General features: G+C 48.7%; 1 protein-coding gene across 1 annotated transcript in view; it reads left to right on the forward strand.

Annotated features, from left to right (window-relative positions):
• DRD4 (dopamine receptor D4) overlaps nucleotides 1-22,462 on the forward strand; it is a 32,042-nt gene extending 9,580 nt beyond the window's left edge. Inside the window, exons 2-4 of the mRNA XM_048852267.2 lie at nucleotides 14,781-14,893; nucleotides 17,485-18,032; nucleotides 22,129-22,462. Coding sequence (XP_048708224.1) covers nucleotides 14,781-14,893; nucleotides 17,485-18,032; nucleotides 22,129-22,331 — 864 coding nt within the window. The 3' untranslated portion in view covers nucleotides 22,332-22,462. The remainder of the gene's footprint in view (nucleotides 1-14,780; nucleotides 14,894-17,484; nucleotides 18,033-22,128) is intronic.
• Nucleotides 22,463-23,503: the final 1,041 nt, after the last annotated feature.

Below are 23,503 nucleotides of genomic sequence, written 5' to 3' on the forward strand. Positions count from 1 at the left end.
ATGGCTGGCGAAATGTGTTGTTTTTTGAGTAATGCTGAGAGGCCATGTGACACAGAGGCCCATTGGTGGTTCACTGTTCTGTGTCAGTAACTCTTGTGAGGCCTGACATACTCACTACACCTAACACACTGTTGTCATGATATTTACCCAAAAAGTGGCATGTAATATATCGTTGGAAAACTACAAACTCACTGATTATTAATATTCTTGCATGATGTATGTATGGTAAACCCATAAAGGACTTTATAGATATATGCTGGAAATACATGACTTTAAAACCGTGCACATCAGGGGGAGTTGATAAATAGGTTTCTCCAGACAAAAGATACATGATTTCAAAGATTTACCGAACTATTAAAAAAAGGGGTAGGGATGAGAACTCCATAACTGTCCATCACTTGGGGGACTCAAGTGGCCAGAGCTCTTGAAATCACAGAATGTTGTGTCCTTCAGCCAAGGAGGTTGATGTCTCTAAGAACTGAGTTTAGGTGAGAAACCAGCTTAGGCAAAGATTTTAACTTGCTGAAATTAAGTTTTAGTCTTAGAAGTATATTTTTACTTTTGTTTTCTTGTAACCCTTTCTATCTTTATTCCTTAAGAACATAAGAACATCCATACTGGGTCAGACCAAAGGTCCATCTAGCCCAGTATCCTGTCTTCCAACAGTGGCCAATGTCAGGTGCCCCAGAGGTAACGAACAGAACAGGTAATCATCAAGTGATCCATTCCCTGTAGCCCATTCCCAGCTTCTGGCAAAGAGAGGCTAGGGACACCATCCCTGCCCATCCTGGCTAATAGCCATTGATGGACCTATCCTCCACAAATTTATCTAGTTCTTTTTTGAACCGTATTATAGACTTGGCCTTCTCAACATCCTCTGGCAAGGAGTTCCACAGGTTGACTGTGTGTTGTGTGAAGAAATACTTCCTTTAGTTTGTTTTTAAACGTTCTGCCTATTAATTTCATTTGGTGTGACCCCCTAGTTCTTGTGTTATGAAAGGGAGTAATAACACTTCCTTATTTACTTTCTCCACACCAGTCATGATTTTTTAGACTGCTGTCCTATTCCCCCCTTAGTCATCTCTTTTCCAAGCTGAAAAGTCCCATTCTTATTAATCTCTCCTCACCACGGAAGCTGTTCCATACCCCTAATCATTTTTGTTGTTCTTTTCTGAATCTTTTCCAATACATCTTTCTTGAGATGGGGCAACCAAATGTGCAGTATTCAAGATGCGGGCGTACCATGGATTTATATAGAGGCAATATGATTTTTTCTGTCTTATTATCTATCCCTTTCTTAATGGTTCCCAACATTCTGTTAGCTTTTTTGACTGCCGCTGCACATTAAGGGGATGTTTTCAGAGAACTATCCACAATGACTCCAAGATCTCTTTCTTGAGTGATAACAGCTAATTTAGACCCCATCATTTTATATGTGTAGTTGGGATTATGTTTTCCAATGTGCATTACTTTGCATTTATCAACATTGAATTTCATCTGCCATTTTGTTGCCCAGGCAGCCAGTTTTGTGAGATCCCTTTGTAGCTCTTTGCAGTCTGCTTTGGACTTAACTATCTTGAGTAGTTCTGTCTTATACTTGGTATCACTTAAGCCTATGGCTTTTTGTTTAATAAACTTATTTTCCTTCTATTATAGAACAATATAGTGTTGTGTTTGGTCCAACTCCAGTTAAAGTAATGAGCTGCAGTGGATTGTCTCTTTAAAGGAGCAATGAAGAAGGTTCTTTCTGTGAGTGTTCCAGGAGAGGGCTGCACACTAGAGGGCAGATGATTTGAGGGAGGCTGAGAACTGGGAGGGTATTGGGGTCACCCTGTAAAAAGTAACTGGGCAGTGGAAGCCAGGGTGTGACCTGCATGCTTGTAAAGCTGGCTGTTGGTGTCAGGGCTGTGAGCCACAGTAGCATAGCATGTAAGGCAGTGGTCACCAACCGGTAGATCACTGAGACTAAGATCCACTGTCAGAGGCTCCACCATCGACCAGTCAATCATAGGGTTGCCAACCCTCCTGCAGCCAAACTGGGAGATCGGCCACTAACAGTCCAGTGATGCATCAGGACTAAGGCAAGCCCTGGCCCTGCGCCACTCCTGGAAGTGGCTGGCATGTCCAGCAGCGGCTCCTGGGAGGGGAAGGTCTCCGCGCACTGCCTTCGCCTGCAGGCACTGGCCCCCGCAGCTCCCATTGGCAGAGGGGCCAATTGGACCCAGATCCCATAGGCTCAGTCCAGTCCCTTAACCACACAACCATCGTCCTCCTTGTAAGAGTTCTGCAGGTTGTTGTAAAGCTCTGCCAATAAAACCGTCATTGCACCACTTGTATCTGTCTCACGTTGTTTCAAAAAAGAATTAGTTTAAACATTGGAGAGGGGGAGAGGGGGGTTGTTTTTAAGCTATTTCAATCCCCACCCCACATACTCTACTTTTCCTGTTGGATTTACCTGCCTTTGCAGTATGAGTCAACTCTTGAGAGCTTTACAAGAGAGAACAACACTCTGTAACTAACTGAGTGGAGAAGCTTCTAGAGTAAGTTTTCTATAAATCCTAATGTTGTGACATAAGGTTTGATATCCTGCAACTGACCAGGGCTAGAAGCCTTATCTTGATGGACAGGAGCGGGAAATGCCAGCTCCCCAGTGGGACAAAGCATCCATTTCTCACCATAGTGGCTCATGAGATAGCAGATCTTAGATTATTGCCTGTCCGTCTGGCACCTCAGACCAGTAAACTTAAGGGTGGAAGGGACTCATTTCTATGTCAGGTTAATTCTGTCAGGCAGAGGTGGATTAGCGGGCAGAGTGCTGGAGAACTGTCAGAGGTGTGCAGGACAAATGTAGTTGATCATATGTATATCACTATCTAATACATGGAAACTGTATGTTACACATGTGTACTGTACATGCATACATCTTGCACATGTGTACACATACCCGGGACTTACCTGCTCTGGGGGTTTTGTGGCAAAATATGGTCTTGAACACGCTTCAGTGAACACATTTTTAAACCCCACTTAGCTCCTGGTGTAGGCAAAGGAAGAGATATTTAAAAGCAAGTTAGCCGGTCATGGTCAACCTATGAGGGACCGTTTTATACATGGAAGGGGTTGCTTTGCCTTTCAAATGACTTTCCTTGCAAGTGTGCCTAGGGCCCAAAACCTGCTGTCCCCACCCAGATCCATTTCCCATGGCTTCACCAGGAGCTGCACCTCAATAAAGGCTGGGGTTGAGATCCTGGGGAAGGAACCACACAGTGTCCTTGTCTTGCTGGTGTGACAACCTCCAAGCAGCTGATTGGAAGGAAGGCCATGGGGAGAGTGTGGAGTGTCCCCAGGGATCCCAAAGATACTTCAGATGGAGCCACGCTGCCCATCGGTGATGGTGGTGGGGGCAAGGCGTAGGTGTCAGTGCACCTCAGTCAGTGTGGGACACTTTTCCTCTGGAGGCAGAGTAGCAGTTAAGAGCCCAGACCTGCAAAGCTTTGGGGGAAGGATGAGGTGCTCCCCATAATATTGTTAGGCTCAGAGTGCCTTACCCAATAAAGTCTGGTTGAGGCCGCAAAGAATCTCTTGTATCCCTGCTCCATCTGCACCCTGCCCAGCTTTGATCTCTTAAAAACCTGACTCCCCAAAGCGCAAGTGGAGGAGCTTCTGCATTTCCTCTGAGGGAAAGGGGGATGCGACGTCTCGGGCCTGCCCATGCTTCAGCTGAAAGGAATGGGAGTTTTACCCAGCGCCTAGGGCAGGAGCAGGACTGGATGCATGCTGTACCAGTGTAAAGTATCGTGCACTCTGTGAGCGTTTTTCTTAATCCACGCTGAGCGATCACACTTTGAGACAGAACTGAACCAGGAAGTTCTACCGGCAAGCAGATTTGTGTGGCTTGGTTACGTAAACTACTTTGTCTCTTAGCTCTTTATAATTGATTAAGGAGGAAAGGAGAAGATTTTCAGTGCATCTGCTAAACTTAACATGCTCCGATTACAGGTCATCAGTGTTGGAGCCAAGGCATTTCTGGGTCTCTGGGCTGGTTATTTGCCCCAAACAGATACTTGGGACAAAGTACTTCTCAACCATTTATTACCTATTCCTTTAGACTGGGGTTAGATACTTTGGGTTTCTGTATAGTATAAAAGAGCATCTTGCATGGCATGTGTGTCATGTGAGTTTGTTCACCTATTTAGAGAACTTTTCTACTGAAGTCCTAGATGAAGAATGAGAACACCCCTCCAGTATTTCCCATGGCTTTTTGGAGACCTGTATTCTTTCACTGATAACACTTAAAGATTCTATTGGAATAATGCAGTCTTAATAGGGCACACAAATTCATTCATCCCTAGAATTATAAGGATATTTATAATCTGGTGCCAGAATGGTTTTGAGGTGGTGGTGAAGACTTGTGATTACAGTCCAAAGCCTAGATTTTGAAAAGTGACTATATTTGGGTGCCTCAGTTTGAGTCCCTAACCTGAGACAACTTAAAGGGGCCTGATTATTCAGAAAGTGCTGAGCACTGACCTTCTGAAAGTCAAACCCCTTCAAGGTGTCTCAAGCTGGACAGCCAAAAATTACTAGTCACTTAAAAAAAAAAAACCCACAAAAAAAACCTTGGCTGCAAAGATTAGACATGAGAAAGGACCTTGGGCAAATTGCTGGTGGTCCTTGTTTCTTCCAGCCAATTTGCTCTTCCTTCAGTCCTGTAAGAGGCTGGTTCTGGTTGACACTTTCCTGAGGAAAGAGGATGTTTTCTGATGTGCAGTGCAAAATATCTGTCTTCTAGAGTGAACAGTTTGTTTGGGTTAGTCAACGAGAGACCTCCAGCAGTGGCTGCTCCCAGTGCATCTGGCATGTAAACCGGAAATTCTTAGAATCTCAGATCCTGTAAATTACACCTTCACAAGGATCGTGTAAAAATCGTTTTACTGGTGTAACTTTAGCAATGGTCCTTTAGTCTGTGAGAATGTCAGTCTCTCTCTCTCTCTCAGCACCACTTCCTGAAGTCACCATAGTGCTAGTCAAAGAGGACTAGAGGCAGCTCCTTTCAGAATCCATCAGTGCTGCTCCTTATTCCTCCAGAAGGGCCATTCTTACGTGGTGCAGGACATCTTGGGTTAGCTCCACGAAGGGGACTTAGACTCAGCATTGCTATGCCTGACATTTCGGTGCCCTGCCACATGGCAAATCCATAGCCCTGAACTAAGCACCCAGGCTGCCTACGTGTTACGCGCCTAAGAATGGGAGTCACAAAAACTCGCATGCTGAGCGGGGAGCCACCAAAGCTAGCTAGGAGGAAATGCCATGGAGAGGCGTGTGGCCTATGCCCCTCCTCGCCAAGGGAGTTAGGTGCCTAAGTCCAGGCTGAAGGGGATCATATCCCTCCACGTTGGATTCACAGCCATGAACCCTCCCCATGAGCTAAGGCTAGAAGGGACCACTGTGGTCATCTAGTCTGATCTCCTTTATAGCACAGGCCTCAAAACCACTCTGAAAAAAAGGGGCAAGAAACCCCATACTGGATAATTATGGAAGACCCTGCCCATAAAGAAAGCTTCTTCCTAACCCAAGTCAACTAGAGATTGACTTATGCCCTGAAGCATCTAGCTTTGTGTGCCTTCCAATACATCAGACTGTCTGTCAAAGTGAATCCTGCTAAAGGCAGTGTGCGTCACCTCTGCCAAACACAAACCTATGGCTGTCCATCTTCTAAGAAATGATGTTAAGACAACTAAAGCTCTTTGAATAGGGACTAGTTTAATAGACTAGTTAATTAGCCTGGCCTCGCATGAGCCTTCAGCAGGCTGGTTATTGATGCAACTCTTGCAAGAGCTGTGCAAACCACACCTAGAGAATTTTGTAAGACCTAGTATATGGGATTTTTTTGGGGGGTGGGAGGGGTGGCGGCTGGGGGAACCCACTTCTGCATTGAGTTCCGTTATCTGCTCTGTGTGAAGAGAGTGTTCACTAGACAGATACCCAGTTTTGGCAGAATGCTGCCGATGTTTCTTTCCCATGGGAAAAAACAGAGCACTTTTCCCCGCTAAAAAGCAGAAAATACAAGTGGATGGAAACTAAGTTGCCTTTGAGCACTATTTAAGGAAGCCTAAGCCATATAAAATCTTTAAAGCTTCACACTGTGTACCTTGACAGGCTAATCTCCTGCAACCTACTGTAATTAGGTAGCAATTCATTACATGACCTAGTGAAGCCAGTTCTGTCTCCTATTAATTCCAAGTCAGTCAAGTATCAAAGAGAGTTAGGTGCCTTTGCTAATGCAGCCAGAGGGTCATGCTGCATGGCAACAAGTCATCGTTAAATGCTGCTAATACCACATGGAAAACAGACTTTTTCTATTTAGAAGTGATTCTCCTTTATATTTTCTCTCTCCTTCTCTGTTGGAGACTAGAGAGGAACTAAAACCCCAGGCTGAGACCTTTCAGAAGTGACTATCAATTTTGGGTCCCCAACTTGAGACACCTTAAAGGGGCCTGATTTTCAAAAAGTGCTGAGCACCTGCCCTTTGAGAATCACATCCCTTTAAAGCTGGGCATCCCAAAAATGCGGTGCCCAAAACTCACAGGGACTTTTGAAAATTTTGGCCCTCAGATCCAAACTTACTATCTTTCTAATAGTCGGACCCACCCCCTAGGATCTGAATGTGGCAAGACTTGAGGGTTTGATGTTGAGAACTGAATCAAAACGCCTTCCCAAAGCTCAAGGTGTTTGTATTTGGCCAATTCTAGAGAGAGGTTCAGAACGTTAAATCTGATCTGAACCTCGATCTGGCTCCAAGGTTCTGGTCAGGGTGTTTGCCCAAAAATAACCATTACCCTGGGGTCCATCTGGTCCTACTGCTCAGGAGAAATCACAACCTTGCTCTGACTTCACAACTGGGTGCTATTAATCCTCATGCAGCTCCCTTCCCTTGTAAAGTATGTGTTTGGGAAGGATTCTGAATACAGTAGAATCTTGAGTTCGCAAAGAACTCAGTGGACACCTACAATGTTAATAAAATCAAAGCTCTGATGGGAACTAGATTTTGAAACCTATCGCTTCTAAAGAGAGCAGAGTTCTTACGTGTGCAAAATCTTAGACCTAACTTCATAGACCATCCTTCTAACTGGAGCAAGGGAAGGAAAGTTGTCAGAACTTGGGATGGAGGCATTTTGGATTAAACAATTCCTTAAACTGAGTTAATAAAATAGAAATTCTACAGCAGGTCTTTGTTGATGGTTTCCATGGGGCATCAGCATCTCTTTAACTTTGCAGGAAGACCTGAGAAATGACAATATCATATTTAATTGGTCTGAGACTTACTGGGTTGCCTGAATGAGACTTGTCCAATGACAGCGAGCAGCTTCCAACTGGGGATTTCCCTGCCTCTCTTTTAAACTTCGTCCCTTCCTATTCTGGGGACTCAAAGGGATATGGTATTAATGTCATTGCTTCTGTTGAAAAGGATGGTGCATGAGCATAGGGTTTAGACTTTCATACATCAAAGCTCTACTCACTCAGAGATGAAGGGATTCAAAGTTCAGTTCCCATTGTTGTGTGTATTTATAATGGCACTGAAGCCCTCACCAAGATCAGGGGCATCTGTCTGGAGAATGGGGGAACCAGAGCATTACTGTCTCAAATCATAATTTGGTTTCTGGTTTGCTCCTGGTTGTGCTGCCAATTATAAAGGGCTTGTGGTTAAACCACACTTCGGGCCCAGAGACAGGGACTTCTAAGCATCAGTAAAAGTGGCAAAATCTGCCTCGCGGGGGGAGGGGGGAGATGCTCACTCTGGAGCAGGATTTTCATTATATAATTGTAATTCCCCTCAAGCTTCTGTCCTGTGCAGTGGAGGCCAGTGTGCAATGTGCATTGGTTCATTAGAGACTAGTGTATGTATTTTATCTATATTTATATTTTATATATATATATATTTTTTAAAGGACATTTTTACAAAAAGTATTTACTTGGATGGCCCTTTGCCTGCCCCCTCTATGACTGAAGATGTTTGTGCTTTACCAAAAAAACATCTCCTTCTAGCCCCTGTCCATGGTCTGGGACACACATCTTGTAAATGACCTGAAATGTTGCAGAATCAACCTTGAGATTTCACTGAAGGATGGACACAGAGAGGGGAAGAGGGGTTGGGAAGGAGCAGAGTGTTGTTCAGATATACAGAGTATGTACAGCAGTTGGCATATGTGTCAGTCTGGCTCCAAGACAGCCCCCTATTACTGTGCTGGGAAGGATTCCCTGGTGCGAAAGTCCCCCTCTATAGCAAACAACGGGCAAGACTGAGCCCTGGTCTACATGGGGATGGTGGGGGGGTGGATCGATCTAAGTTATGCAACTTCAACTATGTGAATAACGTAGCTGAAGTCGACATACTTAGATCAACTTACCATGGTGTCTTCACTGTGGTGAGTCGACGGCTGCCGCTCCCCCATCGACTCCGCCTGCGCCCCTCGCCCCGGTGGAGTATAGGAGTCGACAGGAGAGCGCTCGGGGGTCCATTTATCATGTCTAGACTAGATACGATAAATCGATCCCTGCTGGATCGTTTGCTGGCCACTGATCTAGCGGGTTGTGTAGACATACCCTCAGAGTGTACTTTCAGCCCTGAGCAAGGGAAGGCATGAAGTTCTGCCACCCCAGAAAGCCAAAGCGATTCCAAGGCTCAGTTCCCTTTGACCTTCCAGCTTGTGCATTGGCCCAACCCAGCCGCAGCCTGCTTGCCACTTTGCATCCAGTCTTCTCCACCTTCAGCGCTCCCCACATCCTCACCTGAAAGGTGTGTCGGACATGAAGCAGCTGCTCTGCCTGCCTGCCCCAGGGCCCCTGATCTGGGGAAGCCCTGCACAATCACACAGCAGGAGGAACCTTATGCCCCCTTGCTTCCTTGCACAGCTGTGCAGGGCTCAGTCACAATAATTGAAGCTAGAGCTGAAAGAGGCCTATTGGCTCACCCAACCTGTCTCTCTGCCAGATTGTTCCTGTGATATTCCCGAGGAACTTGGGAGCCTCAGGTTTCAGTGAAATGGTTTTCTTTAACAACCCCGCCAACGACATAAGGGATGAGGCCTGGTCTTACTGAGAGAGCATCTAACCCAGGGGTGGGCAAACTTTTGGCCTGATGGCCACATCTGGATGGAGAAATTGCATGTAGGGCTGGGGCATGGGAGGGGGTACGGTGTGCAGGAAGGGGCTCAGGGCAAGGGGTTGGGGCAGAGGAGCGGTGCGAGGTATACGAGGGGGCTCAGGGAACGGGGTTGGGGTGCAAGAGGGGGTACGGAGTGCAGGAGCGGGCTCAGGGCAGGGGTGCAGGGAGGAGTGTGGGAGGGGGCTCAGGGAAGGGGGTTGGGGTGCAGGAGGGGTGCAGCAGGGGGTTGGGGTGCAGGAGAGGTGAGAGGTGCAGCAGGGGGCTCAGAGCAGGGGGTTGGGATGCAGGAGGGGTTTGGGGTGCGGGCTCCGGCCTGGCGCTGCTTAGCTGGAGTGGCTCCAGGGTGGCAGCAGTGCGCAGTGGACCTCAGGCAGGCTCCCTGCCTGCCCTGACCCTACGCTGCTCCCGGAAGCGGCCAGCACCACATCCCTGCGGCCTGTGGATACCTCCCCCGAAGCTCCCATTGGCCGCAGTTCGCCATTCCCGGCCAATGGGAGCTGCGGGGGGCAGTGCCTGCAGGCAAGGGCAGCGTGCGGGGCCCTCTGCTCCCACTCCCACAGGGGCCACAGGGATGTGGTGCTGGCCGCTTCTGGGAGCGGCACAGGGCCTGGGGCAGTGCGGGAGTGGCAATCCCGCAGGCCAGATCCAAAGGCCCGATGGGCCAGATCCGGCCCATGGGCCGTACTTTGCCCACCCCGGCCTAACCTGATGCAAGTCACTCTCTAGCCTCCCTCCCTTGAGATACCTGCACTGTCCCCACGATGGTGCTATGCCGTAGTTCCCGATGCTGCATACTTTGTTCACCTATCCCAAGCAATGGAGTCTCTGCCACTTGCCTTGGGAAACCGTTCCGCAGGCTAAAATATCTCGGTGCCCAGAAGCTGTTCCTGATATTCAGTTTAAATTACTTCCTTTCTGAGCATCATTCCATTGCCCCTAGTTCTACCCTCGTGTATCCTGCTAAAGAACTCCTCTTCATCTCCCAGGCACATACAGATTCTTAGCATGTCTCAACGGTGTTGTCTCTTAGCCAGACTCTAAATGTTTAGCTCTTTCCTTAAAAATATTTAGCTGTCTTTATCTTCCCCCAGACACTATCACTATCTCTATCTCTTCAGCGCCCACGATCATTTTTGTTGCTATTTTCTCAACTCCCTCTAGTTCCATCAATATCTTCCTGCTAATGCAGTAACTGAATGAGATATTCGGGCAGCCACTGCACCAGGGCTGTGTAAGAGAGTGACTGAGACTCTTCAGCTCGGCGATGGGATGTTTCCGCAGTACAATAAGCGGACGAGCAATAGTGCCCTAGCAAATGTCATAATTAACAGCGCTCTGTGAGATCTGTGTAGCTCTGTGCTGTTTTCAGCTCACGTCCTCCACTTCTTCAGCTGCACTTGGGTCTCAGAATGCTGTTGGCTCACCTGCAATGGGAAGTGCAACTAGGACACTCAAAGGTTACTGAGTGGGTAATTAGGTGTTGTATGGGGAGATAATTGGGGACCAAATATTCAGCCTCTGTACTGATGTTAGCCATGCAGTCAATATGGACTTCCAGACTTCAGTCAGCACTCAGGCTCAGGGCCTGTGGGGACTAGCTTGCAGATTTTTGACTGCATCTGAAAGCATAAATGTCCCCAGGTGAGGATGAAAATTGAGCAGGGACTGTGCTTTGCTTTAGGTTTGTACAGCACCTAGCACACATGGGTGCACTACTGGAAGCAAATAACAATCATGGAGAGCAGGAAACTTCTGGAGATTGCAGTCCTGATTCTGGTCTCAGATGGGTGTAATGCTGTCAACCTTAGTGGAGTTACTCCTGATTTAGGGCTTCATCCAAAACCCCTTGAAAACAATGGGAGTCTTTTCGATATATTTCAGTGGCATTGGATCAGACCCTTATACTGGTCAGTGAGATCAGAATCAGGCCCCATATCTCCAGGCAAAAGTAAGTGAGGGATCACTGGTCAAAATAACCTGGCCCCCTGAGAGAGAGGAGCAGATGCAATGTGAAGATGTGTGTATGCCTCAAACATCTGGTTTATTCTAGGGCGCGATGCTAGCATGCCATGTCACCTTTGTGGGGGGGTTTCCAAATCCATCCAAAATGCCATCTGTTTTATACGGCTTCAGAAGATTTAACCACTCCCCCCCGCAAAACATACAGCCTGTGATAGGATAAGAAATACAAGACTGAATTGCCAAGTGACCCTGATGCTGAGATTAGATTTAAAGCTATTGTTTAAACAGAAAGAGAACTCACCCAATACTTTTATTGCAGAAAGGTCAAAAGAGCCTCATAAATGACAGAACCTCTCAATTTAAAACCATATTATGATCCATACTATTTGACATCACAAATGTTGTTTGCTAACCTTAGTATTTTGTATGTGATGGGACATTGCTTCTGTTAGCTGACTGTTAACTTTACCAAAAGCTGAGGGCTTGTCTACACTTAAAACAGCTGCGCAGCACTTCAGTGAAGATGCTGCCTACACCGGTGGGGCTCCCATCCGTGCAGGTACTCCACCCCCCGAGAGGTGGTAGCTATGTTATGGGAGAAGCCCTCCCATTGCCATAGCGCTGTCTACGTGGGGAGTTAGGTCGGTATAACATAGTTATGGATATGAAATAGTTATACCCTTGTAAGTTGCTAGTGTAAACCAACTCTGAGACTAGAGAATTTGCATTGCAAAGGAAGGGTATTATTCCTAGTAATGTGTTATCCATTGTAACCCTGAAACTCCACCTTCATCAGTCCATTACAGAGCCAAGTCCCTTCTGCACTGCTCATGTCCATGCAAGCATTTTTATTAGCTCAAGGCTGGGCCGAAGTTCCTTGAATGTCTCCTTTCTATCAAGCCCACCCATCCATGTAGGTGATTGTCAGCTGGCTCCTTAAAGCTGGTTGAAAACCAGGAAAATTATTTCATAAAGAAATTCAAAATGTTTTTTTCCCCTTTCTGCAGGGTTCAGAATGGACTCATTTTCCATAAATGCTTTCCACAACCTGATCAATTCAACCACTGGGGAAGGTCCATTGTGGGGTATATAGTCTGCAAAGTTTATACTCCAGCAATCTGTGCTAAACAAATGTGGTGAAGTTCTGGAACGAAAATTGCTGCTGGCACTTTTCTCCTGCCCTGCTCTAGTCCTGGTGGCTGTGATCACACCAAGAGATATCATGTAAAACTGGAGCCGTTTTAGCATACTCCCAGAGGGTTTGCTTGTTACCTAGTGTGGCAGGGTAAAATAATTGTGTAGTAACGAGCAGTAAATTATCTGCATAATTATTTGCAAATGGGGCATTCATACTTAGACCAAGTGAAAGAGGAATCACTTTTGGGGGTTCAGGATCTGTGAACCCATCTCGGATTAATCAGTTACCTGTTTGTTCCGAGGGCTCAGGGGTGGTGGTTATGGACCCTGATGGAAAAATGACTTTCGGGTGGGTTTCCCCCCACTCCAGTCAGCAGTGGTTCTATTGTATCCCAGTTCTGCTGGGTGGTGCTTTGGGTGGAAACATTACAACATCACAACATGGAGAGTAGATGGCCAGCCCTCTGTGGAGAAAGAGGTGGTTAGGGACTATTTAGAAAAGCTGGACGTGCACAAATCCATGGGGCCGGACGAGTTGCATCCGAGAGTGCTAAAGGAATTGGCGGCTGTGATTGCAGAGCCATTGGCCATTATCTTTGAAAACTCATGGCGAACGGGGGAAGTCCCAGATGACTGGAAAAAGGCTAATGTAGTGCCAATCTTTAAAAAAGGGAAGGAGGGAGGATCCTGGGAACTACAGGCCAGTCAGCCTCACCTCAGTCCCCAGAAAAATCATGGAGCAGGTCCTAAAGGAATCAATCCTGAAGCACTTACATGAGAGGAAAGTGATCAGGAACAGTCAGCATGGATTCACCAAGGGAAGGTCATGCCTGACTAATCTAATCGCTTTCTATGAGATTACTGGTTCTGTGGATGAAGGGAAAGCAGTGGATGTATCGTTTCTTGACTTTAGCAAAGCTTTTGACACGGTCTCCCACAGTATTCTTGGCAGCAAGTTAAAGAAGTACGGGCTGGATGAATGCACTATAAGGTGGGTAGAAAGTTTGCTAGGTTGTCGGGCTCAACGGGTAGTGATCAATGGCTCCATGTCTAGTTGGCAGCCGGTGTCAAGTGGAGTGCCCCAGGGGTCGGTCCTGGGGCCGGTTTTGTTCAATATCTTCATAAATGATCTGGAGGATGGTGTGGATTGCACTCTCAGCAAATTTGCGGATGATACTAAACTGGGAGGAGTGGTTGATATGCTGGAGGGCAGGGATAGGATACAGAGGGACCTAGACAAATTGGAGAATTGGGCCAAAAGAAATCTGATGAGGTTCAATAAGGATAAGTGCAGGGTCCTGCACTTAGGACGGAAGAACCCAATGCACAGCTACAGACTAGGGACCGAATGGCTAGGCAGCAGTTCTGCGGAAAAGGACCTAGGGGTGACAGTGGACGAGAAGCTGGATATGAGTCAGCAGTGTGCCCTTGTTGCCAAGAAGGCCAATGGCATTTTGGGATGTATAAGTAGGGGCATAGCGAGCAGATCGAGGGACGTGATCGTTCCCCTCTATTCGACATTGGTGAGGCCTCATCTGGAGTACTGTGTCCAGTTTTGGGCCCCACACTTCAAGAAGGATGTGGATAAATTGGAGAGAGTCCAGCGAAGAGCAACAAAAATGATTAGGGGTCTGGAACACATGACTTATGAGGAGAGGCTGAGGGAACTGGGATTGTTTAGTCTGCAGAAGAGAAGAATGAGGGGGGATTTGATAGCTGCTTTCAACTACCTGAGAGGTGGTTCCAGAGAGGATGGTTCTAGACTATTCTCAGTGGTAGAAGAGGACAGGACAAGGAGTAATGGTCTCAAGTTGCAGTGGGGGAGGTTTAGGTTGGATATTAGGAAAAACTTCTTCACTAGGAGGGTGGTGAAACACTGGAATGCGTTACCTAGGGAGGTGGTAGAATCTTCTTCCTTAGAAGTTTTTAAGGTCAGGCTTGACAAAGCCCTGGCTGGGATGATTTAGTTGGGGATTGGTCCTGCTTTGAGCAGGGGGTTGGACTAGATGACCTCCTGAGGTCCCTTCCAACCCTGATATTCTATGATTCTATGATTAACCTTACCCGAGCCTGAACCTCCAGCCAGGCTAAAAATTAAGGGATAACAAAGCTGTGATCGACAACATGTGAATAAGACACCTGCATGGACTTCATCTCAGTGGGGGATTATAGCTAGGCCGGAGCAGGGATTACCTGATTTTAAGCCTTTTTTTTTTTTCTTTCCCCCTAGGACAATGCCAGACCTTGTGAATGTGTCTAGGATCCCCTATTAAAACACGTTGAAGTGATCCTTACAGTTTCAGGGTGCACAGATTCCCTACTAATCACATAAGCCTGAGCCAATCCGGCCCCCTGAATCTGAGCTGGGGTGGCCAGCTCACGCTGCTGCCCGCGTTGCAATATCTGCACAGCTGTTTTTAGTGAGGAGTGCAAGTCTGTGTACCCGTAATGACCTGCAAAGCCCTGTGCAGCGTCAGGGTCTGACATGCACTGACTCCCCCTCTCTCTTTGCCTTCAGTTCCAGGGAGGAGTGTGGGCCTTGAGCACAGGTCTGTGTGATGCACTGATGACCATGGATGTGATGCTGTGCACCGCCTCTATCTTCAACCTCTGTGCTATCAGCGTGGATCGGTAAGCACCCCCCCTCGGCTACTTAGCCCATCCGAGCTTGTCTGTTGTCTGGGCTTTACAGCCCTTCCCCTGGGAAATCATTGAAGGGATGTTTCCCCACCTGCCTTCTGCATTGAAGCGGTGCTGAGGTCAGATGGGCTGGGGCTTTCCTCATTCCCATGCAGGGAATCCCTAGCCCTGTTCCCCCTAGGGAAATCCCTCTTGGACTGAATCGATTTCCTCCATCTCCAGCCCCAGTTTTGGTGGAGATTTGCTCCCTCATCTTTCCAAGCAGCCTGGGAGCAGTTAATAGTGATGCCAAAGGCAGAAACTGGGCTGCTGAGAGCTGTCCCTTGTTGGGTTTGACTTGAGAGAGTGAATTATGTCTAGAATAAGCCTTCGGCCCCTTGGATTCCAGAGTTCTGCCCTAATTCCCAGCACAGAGGACCAAGCTGAGGCAAGCGGAGCGTTAAGTCTCAGGGCCCATTCAGTCCTGGCCTCTCTGCTTGGATGGCCAGTGGGTGTGGTGTAGACCCCAGTCCAATCAGAAGCTGGATTCAGACCAAACACGCTTCACACAGCTGTTGAATGCCTTCTTTGTTTCTGAGGCTGGGAGAGCTGCTATGCCCCACACCACGTGCAGAGGTCACCTGTTCCTTGGTGGCAAGCCTCCGTGGTGGTGGTCTTCCTATCACTTTGAAATAAGCAGAGCAGAACCCAGCATAGCAGGTCGGGATGATTTGGGTGGCAGCGGCATCACAAAAGGCTGTTTATTGTTCAGGGAGGCTCTTCTTCCCGGGGATTCGGAGGTGGCGGTGGATTCTTGAACAGAAATACGTTAGCTGGGCCAGTGAAGGGATGAGTAAGAAACAGCTGGGAAGTGATCACTTGGTCATAGGGCGCCCTTTGCAGAGCTCAGCTCCCTCTTTTCTCTGTGGTCCCAGTGCGCCAAACACCAGCCTGACCTCCTCCTGGGAGTGCGCCTGTAACAAGAATAGCTCCCTAAAAGATTTAATTACAGCCCCAGGCGCTCATTTCATTTACATTTCAATAGGCCGGCTATGGCATGTCAGCAAAATAAGAGTTGAGAACCTATTAACGGAGGATTAATAACTCTGTCAGAGGGTACATTCGCTACATCACCATTGCAAGCTGTGACTATTAATCCATGGTCAGTGTCTTAAACACCATGGGTTATTGCACATACATCATCTGCCTCCTGAAATCAAGTGACAGCAGCTGTCTGGAACCCGAGGTGAGGAAAGGAGAAGCTTTGCTAGCTCAGAACTGACTGATCCACATTAATAACCCGGCCGCTGCCATCTGGCACATGCTCGGTGACCTACGGTAAAATGCACTATCCCCTCCCTGCTGCAGAGGCTTTATATTGAGGGAGGTGAGTCTTGGTGAGGTGAATGCCAAAATCCCAGGTGGTGGTGGGGCACACAGGCAAGACGTTCTGTAGAAAGCCGATGGTGTGGGTGGGCGTGTATTACACTGGAGACCCAACCTGGGAATGATATGGCCACCCTCTCTTTAGGGGAGTAAGCGGCAATGTGTGGGAACTGTTAGTAATGATTAGGGTGAGGGGAAGGCAGCTGAGAAAGTGCCTCTTTCCTGTTGTCAGGGAACCGTGCTGTTCTCTTCCTTCTGCCATGCCGGGTGGCAAATAAATACCAGGTGGGGGGTGGGAGGTGGCAGTGAGATCAGGAGCTCATGCACTGAGTGGCACTTGTGGGTATGATGCACCATATTCTTGGGAATGATGAGGGGAGAGGCCGTGCCACCACACAGGGCTTTAGCGGCCAGTCTGCTAGAGGGAGCGACAGTCTGGGAAGGAACTGAGCATCCCTAGATGGAGAATGGGGGTGGTGAAGGAGACGGGTGTCGAAGCGGGGTCAGAGAAGAACCAAGGGAGCAGCTACCCTAGAACAAAGCAGTGAATGTCACGCAAACAAATGGCTGGACTTCGCCTTCCCTCCCATCCTTTGGCCACCAAACATGGCCCCCAAACATGGCAGGAGTAATAGATGTTAAGGCCAGAAGGGACCATTGGGTGACCAATCAGCCTGAGCTCCTGCATGGCACAAGTCGTAGAATCTCACCCAGGGATGAGATGAGATTTGTCCTGTCCTGAAGGGAAGCTAAAGTTCTGCTTATGTTAAGGGAATTCACACCAGTGTTACACCATGGATGTAGAGACAGCGGCACAAACCCCTATTGTGCCACACAACACAGGTGCCATGGGGGGCTAACGCTGGTGCAGCTGGCTCTGAGCTGCTGTTCCACTTTGTGCCGGTGCCGTGTGGGTGGTGAGGATTTGGGTACATCAATGTAGCGATACTGCTGGGAATGGCCTTATGGTAGATGTGGCCTAATGGTCCGATGGCGCTCTGCAGGGGAAGAAAGGGTCCCAGCCAGCAGCAGGATCTCAGCCTGATCCAGGGTTAGGTGTGAGAGAGCACTGACGGCTCCATTTACTGTCAGAGTCATTGCCCAGGTAACTCACCCAGTGATCGGTGAGAGAAGAGGACACACTCTGCTAGCACCACGCTCCCAGATCAGGGCAGCTCCATACTACCAGCCTTGACCCTGTTTTCTCTGTGTCACAGGTTCATCGCCGTTTCCATCCCGCTGAACTACAGCCGGCAGCAGATCGACCTGCGGCAGCTGATCCTCATCTCCACCACTTGGATCTTTGCTTTCGCCGTGGCATCCCCGGTCATCTTCGGCCTCAACGACGTCCCAGACAGGGACCCCACCTTGTGTCAGCTGGAGGACAACAACTACATTGTCTACTCCTCCATCTGCTCCTTCTTCATCCCCTGTCCGGTCATGCTGGTCCTCTACTGTGCCATGTTCCAGGGACTCAAGCGCTGGGAGGAGGCCAGGAAGGCCAAGCTGAAGAGCAGCATGTATGTGGGCGGCAGGAAGCTGTGCTGCCCACCTCCCGTCATGGAGAGGAAGCAGGCTGAGATCAAGCTGCAGGAGCGCAGTCTGTGTGACCGCTCCGAGTGCTCTTTCCCCAGGGGGTACATGATGAACAGTGGCATCCAGACTGTCTCCTACCCTCACCTCAAGTACTCCCACCCGGGACACAAACAGGCCAAGATCAATGGCCGGGAGAGGAAGGCTATGAAGGTGCTGCCGGTTGTGGTCGGTGAGTGGATGGTCCTTATTACGTGGATGCTAGAGCAGTGGAGTGCGGGGGGGGGGGGTGTGACACTGAGGCTGGGATTTTTGGAAAGGCTTGGTCCATTGGGAACTGTCTGTGTTTAAAAATTGGCCTCTAATTCAGGTGCTGTCTTGAAAATCTGCCCCCCGTTGTGGGCTTTTTTAAGCCCCTGTAAATCTGGTTCTGAGTGCAGTCGAAAATCTGGCCCCAGGTGGGCTCTTCTATTATAACAGGGCACCGCTAGCCTTCTTCCCACCCACCCCCTAGCCAGGATTAGCATTTGACTGCCTCAGGAACCCCTGGACTAAGATCTCACCTGGTGTTTCAGTCTTGCCGTCATGCTTAATACTTCAGCGTGATTCATACCAGTGGGGATGCCTCCAGACTCTTCCCTTCCAGCTCTGCAGTGTTCTCCTTGGGTGCAAGACTGGCAAGGAAGACATGGTCCCCATATACCCTTAATGCAGCACTCCCAGCATGGTGAGAATACTGGATGCTGTACTGGGAGGAAGAAACATGTCACCAGTTCTCTGATCTCATGCCCAAAGGGCTAGGGTGAGATCTGTTTGCTCACGGGTGATGGACAGAAATGCTTCCCTAAGCAGCAAAGATGGGAGTATTTGAATCCTTTTGTTTAATGCAAGGATCCCATGATCAGCACATGGTAGGTGATTGTCCATCCCAGGCAGCTGGCTACGGATAGGACAGGGTCCCTGCGATTCCCAAGCCTGGCTGCAGCACTGTGCTCCAGAAAGTGAGCTTGCATTTAAATAAGCACGCAGGCTTCAATGGGCAGAAGCAACTGGTGAGGTTTAGTCTCTAATGCATGATGACTCGTTGGCCTTGGTAGGATGGACTGTCTGTGAGGTATTTCTAGCCTATCTGGAAGTGAGCAGTACTGAAAGCCTCAGGAAAAGGCCTAGAGGTTTGGATAATTTAGTTTTGCTAAGTAGCTGCACTTCGAAGTGCAACTGAGGACCAGGTCCTAGCGTGGCGTGGGCAGATGGTCCAGGGGTGTAAGGTGACGCCGTGCTTCCCCACCGCAGCTACTTGCACTGCAGGACAGAGGTAGTCTCTACGGAGCTGCTACATCCTCTCCTGTGCAGGTGGGGGTGGGGGGAGTGGGCAGGGCTGGGTGAGGAATAGGTGGAGCCAAGGGCTCCATTACCACCCTCCTGCCCCCATGCACATGCCAGGGGAAGGTATGCTTTGCCAGGTGCAGGGCGCTCCTCCTCCCCCCACCCCCACCAAAGTGAGGGTGAAAGAGGCCAAGTCAGCTTCTTGTGCTGCCCCCTGTGTGGGATGCAGGGAAGAGCTATGATTTAGCCCTGCAGTTTCGCAGGTTTGATGGATCATCATGACTAATTGAGCACCTAAAACTAGAAATGATTCTCTAGCCATCCTGGCTCATCTGCTGTGACCTGCAATGCACTAAGTGAGGGAAGCAAAGCTGCTCTGACCAGGGGTAATCTTATCTCATCTCCCCTGTCTGAAAATACTCATACTCCCATATGGCAATCCATGCTGTCCTCTCTTGTTATGGCTAATGATGATGCTTATCCTAAAACCTTTACAGCTCTTTAATCTGATAGCTGAAGTTATAGAGAAACACTATATTTTATTGGACCAGCTTCTGTTGGTGAGAAAGACAAGTTTTTGAGCTTACCCAGAGCTCTTCTTCAGGTCTGAGAAAGGGGAACTCCCAGCATCACAGTAAAACACAAGTGGGACAAATTGTTTAGCATAAGTAGTTGGCACATATTGTAAGGGCCCATTCAGGGTAGAGTGGCCCATTAACACCTTTGCAGTCAGAGGACAAAAAGAGGGGGTTAGTGGGTTACAGATTGTTGTAATAAGCCATAAATCAGTGTCTCTGTTCAGTTCATCCATTACTGCGCTCTGATTGACCTCCATAGTTGTGAAATCGGCTGCAGGAATGTGGGGTGGGGCTGGGGATGAGGGGGCTCCAGGCAGGGACCAGTGGGTTCAGAGGGTGGGAGGGAGATCAGGGATGGGGCAGATTGCTGGGGCACTGAGGGGTGAGGGCTCTGGCTGGGGGTGTGGTTTTTTGGGGGGGCTGGGGATGAGGGGCTTGGGGTACAAGAGGGGACTCTGGGCTGGGATCAAGGGGTTTGGAGGGCCGGAGGGAGGATCAGGGCTGTGGCAGGGGATTGGAGTGCAAGGGGTGGGGCTCAGGGTGCAGGCTTTGGGCGGCGCTTACCGCAAGCAGCTCCTGGAAGGATGTCCCCCGTCCAGCTCCAAGGCGAGGCCAGGCGGCTCTGCGCACTGCCCCGTCTGCAGGTTCCACCTCTGCAGCTGCCATTGGCTAGGAACCATGGCCAAAGGGAGCAGCGGGAGCGGTGCCTGTGGATGGGACAGCTTGCAGAGCCACCTGGCCACACCTCCACGTACTACGGGGTCATGCTGGCTGCTTCCTGGGACCTGCACAAAGTGGGACAAGCTTCTGACCCTGCTCCCCGGCTGGACCTGAGGGCCAGATTAAATGGGCTGATGGGCCGGATGTGGCCCACAGTTTGCTCACCCCTGGTCTAGAGGGTGGGGGGTCAGTTTGTTCTTGAAGTGGTTTTCCAGGAAGGCCAGCTGTTCTTATAATTGATCCATGTACAACAGCACTGAGACCCTCATTATGGGTGTGTCAAAGGGCCGCAAAGACCGTGGGGTTGCCCCCACCCCCCTTCTGTTCTGCATGCTCAAGAAGTCACTGTTGTTAATCTCTCACTGATTCAAGAGCACTAGGAGAGAATGTTGACTTTTTAGGCCTTCCAAGCAGCAAAGCCAGGCCCCTGAGAACTGCCAGAGCCCCAAGCCGAGCCAGATTGTGTGTCTCGGATCCTGAAATGTTTTACAGTGATAAGGAAACCAGCTTAAACTCCAGTTAACTGTAATGAACCTGACATTACAGGCTCTTTGATTAGCAAAGCATGACTCAGGGTAGTTTTTTGTTTCTCAACTATGAAAAACCTGAGCTGAAGGAGGGCCAGCTGGATGGGCTAATGGATCTTAATCTACAACTTGAGGAAGGGGTAGAGCATGGATGGCTGCAATCCAAACCAAGCCAGTGGGTCAGCAGGTCAGATGAGGATTTTTAGTGTAGGAAACTTGGAAGCTGGCACTTCACGTGACCTTTGCTAGGGGAAACCGACCTAAGTGCTTTTGTGGCCTCTGTAGGATCTGAGCATCTGCCACATGGTTATGAATTTAAACTACCCTACCTCCAATGGATGGTAGCACAGAGAGCCTAGAGTGACTGAGAACAGATGGGACAAGCAGGGTGTGTGTGTCTGGAGAAGGGGCTTCTGCTCTGGTGCATCTGCCTGTGGTTTGGGGTTGGAGAGTATTTCAATCACATACATCCTGAATGAAAGGCAACAGTTATACCCACCCTGTATCAACAAGGTTTAACCTAATATCCTGATACTTGTTTTTCTCTAGGCTATGGGTTCTCAATTTGGGGTCATGAAATGGTCAGTGGGTCTTGACAATCCTGCAATGGAAAAGATTGAGAACCCCTGTTCTAGGTGATTGATTGGTATCCCCTCCTTTTGATGTGCAGTTTGATGGTGGCACCACACTTGATCTGTGTCTGTAATGATGCAGGAAGAGACGGCTAGAGAGGTTGCTTAATGCCTGTCCTGGTTCCCACTTCCTCCATTTGTGTCTCTATGTATATATCTCTGTCCATCGCTGTAACCCCTTCTTTAGCCCACTAAGCCAGACAGTTGCATGGCAATTCTCTAATATCACAATACAGTCTCAGGCTGTTGGCTCACCTGCTCTGTTGTCTGTATTGATACTATACCTAGACTAGAGGGTACAGTCTGTAATATGTATTGGACAGTAATGCCTAGACCACATTGTACAGACATGTTGTAAAAGACAGTTCCTCTCAAGACACAAATAGCAGGAGGGTATTTCACAGAGAAAGGAAGTGACTTGCCCCACTGGGTTACACAGCCTCACCTGTCAACCCACAATCTACCTGTAGCATTTCTCCTCTCCACCCCCCCCACCATGGTACTCGTGTGCAGTGTTTGACTTTGCTGTCTGTTCTCTTTCACAGGCGCTTTCCTCTTCTGCTGGACACCCTTCTTTGTAGTACACATAACAAGAGCCCTGTGCAAATCCTGCACGATCCCCAGTCAGGTCATTAGCATTGTCACGTGGCTGGGCTACATCAACAGTGCCCTTAACCCCATCATCTACACCATCTTCAACACAGAGTTCAGGAAATTCTTCCGCAAAGCTTTGCATGTCTTCTGCTAAGGTTGGTGCCTGCTGGAGTCAGGGAGGAACTAAAGCACAAGGCACAGCAAGCAGTAAAGATGACACTGTGTTAGGTTTTTTTGTTTGTTTGTTTTTTTGTATAGCTCATTAAAGTTTGATTTCTTGCTACATTCCTGTGTTTTACACTTTTTCCATGCATGGGGAAAGGTTCTCATGTTGAAAGCACAACAGCCTGCCCCAATCCTGGGAGGAATTGTCCATGGAGTATAGTACCCATGGCCTGATGCACTTCTTAATATGCAGGAATAAAAATTGGACCTCTGATCAGTTTGCAGTGTTAAGATCTGGAAGGTGCCAAAAGAGAGAGACACTGTAACAGCCAAAGTGACCTATGGTCTGTTGTTCTGGTTCTTCCATTAGCCAATGCCCGATACTTCAGAGGAAGGTGTGAGACTGTCACATGGTGCCTCTCCATACCCTTGTGGAAAGACAATTGAGAGGAGTCTAATTTAGTCTTACTCCCCCTTTACTTTGAGGGCTACCCCAGCATCCTGTTGGATAGATGTTAAAGGGCACTGGTCCCATGGCGCTCACTGTAAACTGACCAGGTGACCTACTGTACAGGGAAGGAGGTGTGAGTTTAACTACTAACAGCTAGGTGCCCCCCTATTGGCACTGCTGCAGTGTGACTCAGTGGGGATTAATATGTACTGATCAGGGAAATAGTGGAGAATATTTGAAAGCGCAGGTTCATGTGTTAAGTGAAGAACACAGGAGAAAATATTTTAAACCCTGATGATGGACCCATTCTGGCTGAGCAGTCCTTGCTCCCCTGGCCTGGGCTAGTCGAGGCTTTCCCTGGGGAGTGTAGTTATTGCCCCTGCTGTGCCAGGCATGAAGATGGCCAAGTGCAGAGCAGGGCACATGCTACCCCCCCTCAAGAGGGAGTTACTGCTCCCCTGGAGAAATCCTGGCCCCCTCTGGCTCGTTGCTACATTGGGGCCCTCCAGCCCCACTGTGACAGGCCTCCAAGGCAGATTCTTAGCCACATTATCTGCTTTGTTGCAGCCAGCATCTATCCATGCAATCACAGAGTCTCATGCCTATTTCAGGGCAGACTGCCAAGAAGCAGGGCAAAGACCCCAAACTAGTTGTATGTTCTAGAATTACATTTCACCAACCCTGATACAAGTGTGAACTCCTAAAGCACT

Source organism: Caretta caretta, chromosome 6 (assembly GCF_965140235.1).
Source record: "Caretta caretta isolate rCarCar2 chromosome 6, rCarCar1.hap1, whole genome shotgun sequence".
NCBI classification, from domain to species: Eukaryota; Metazoa; Chordata; order Testudines; family Cheloniidae; genus Caretta; species Caretta caretta.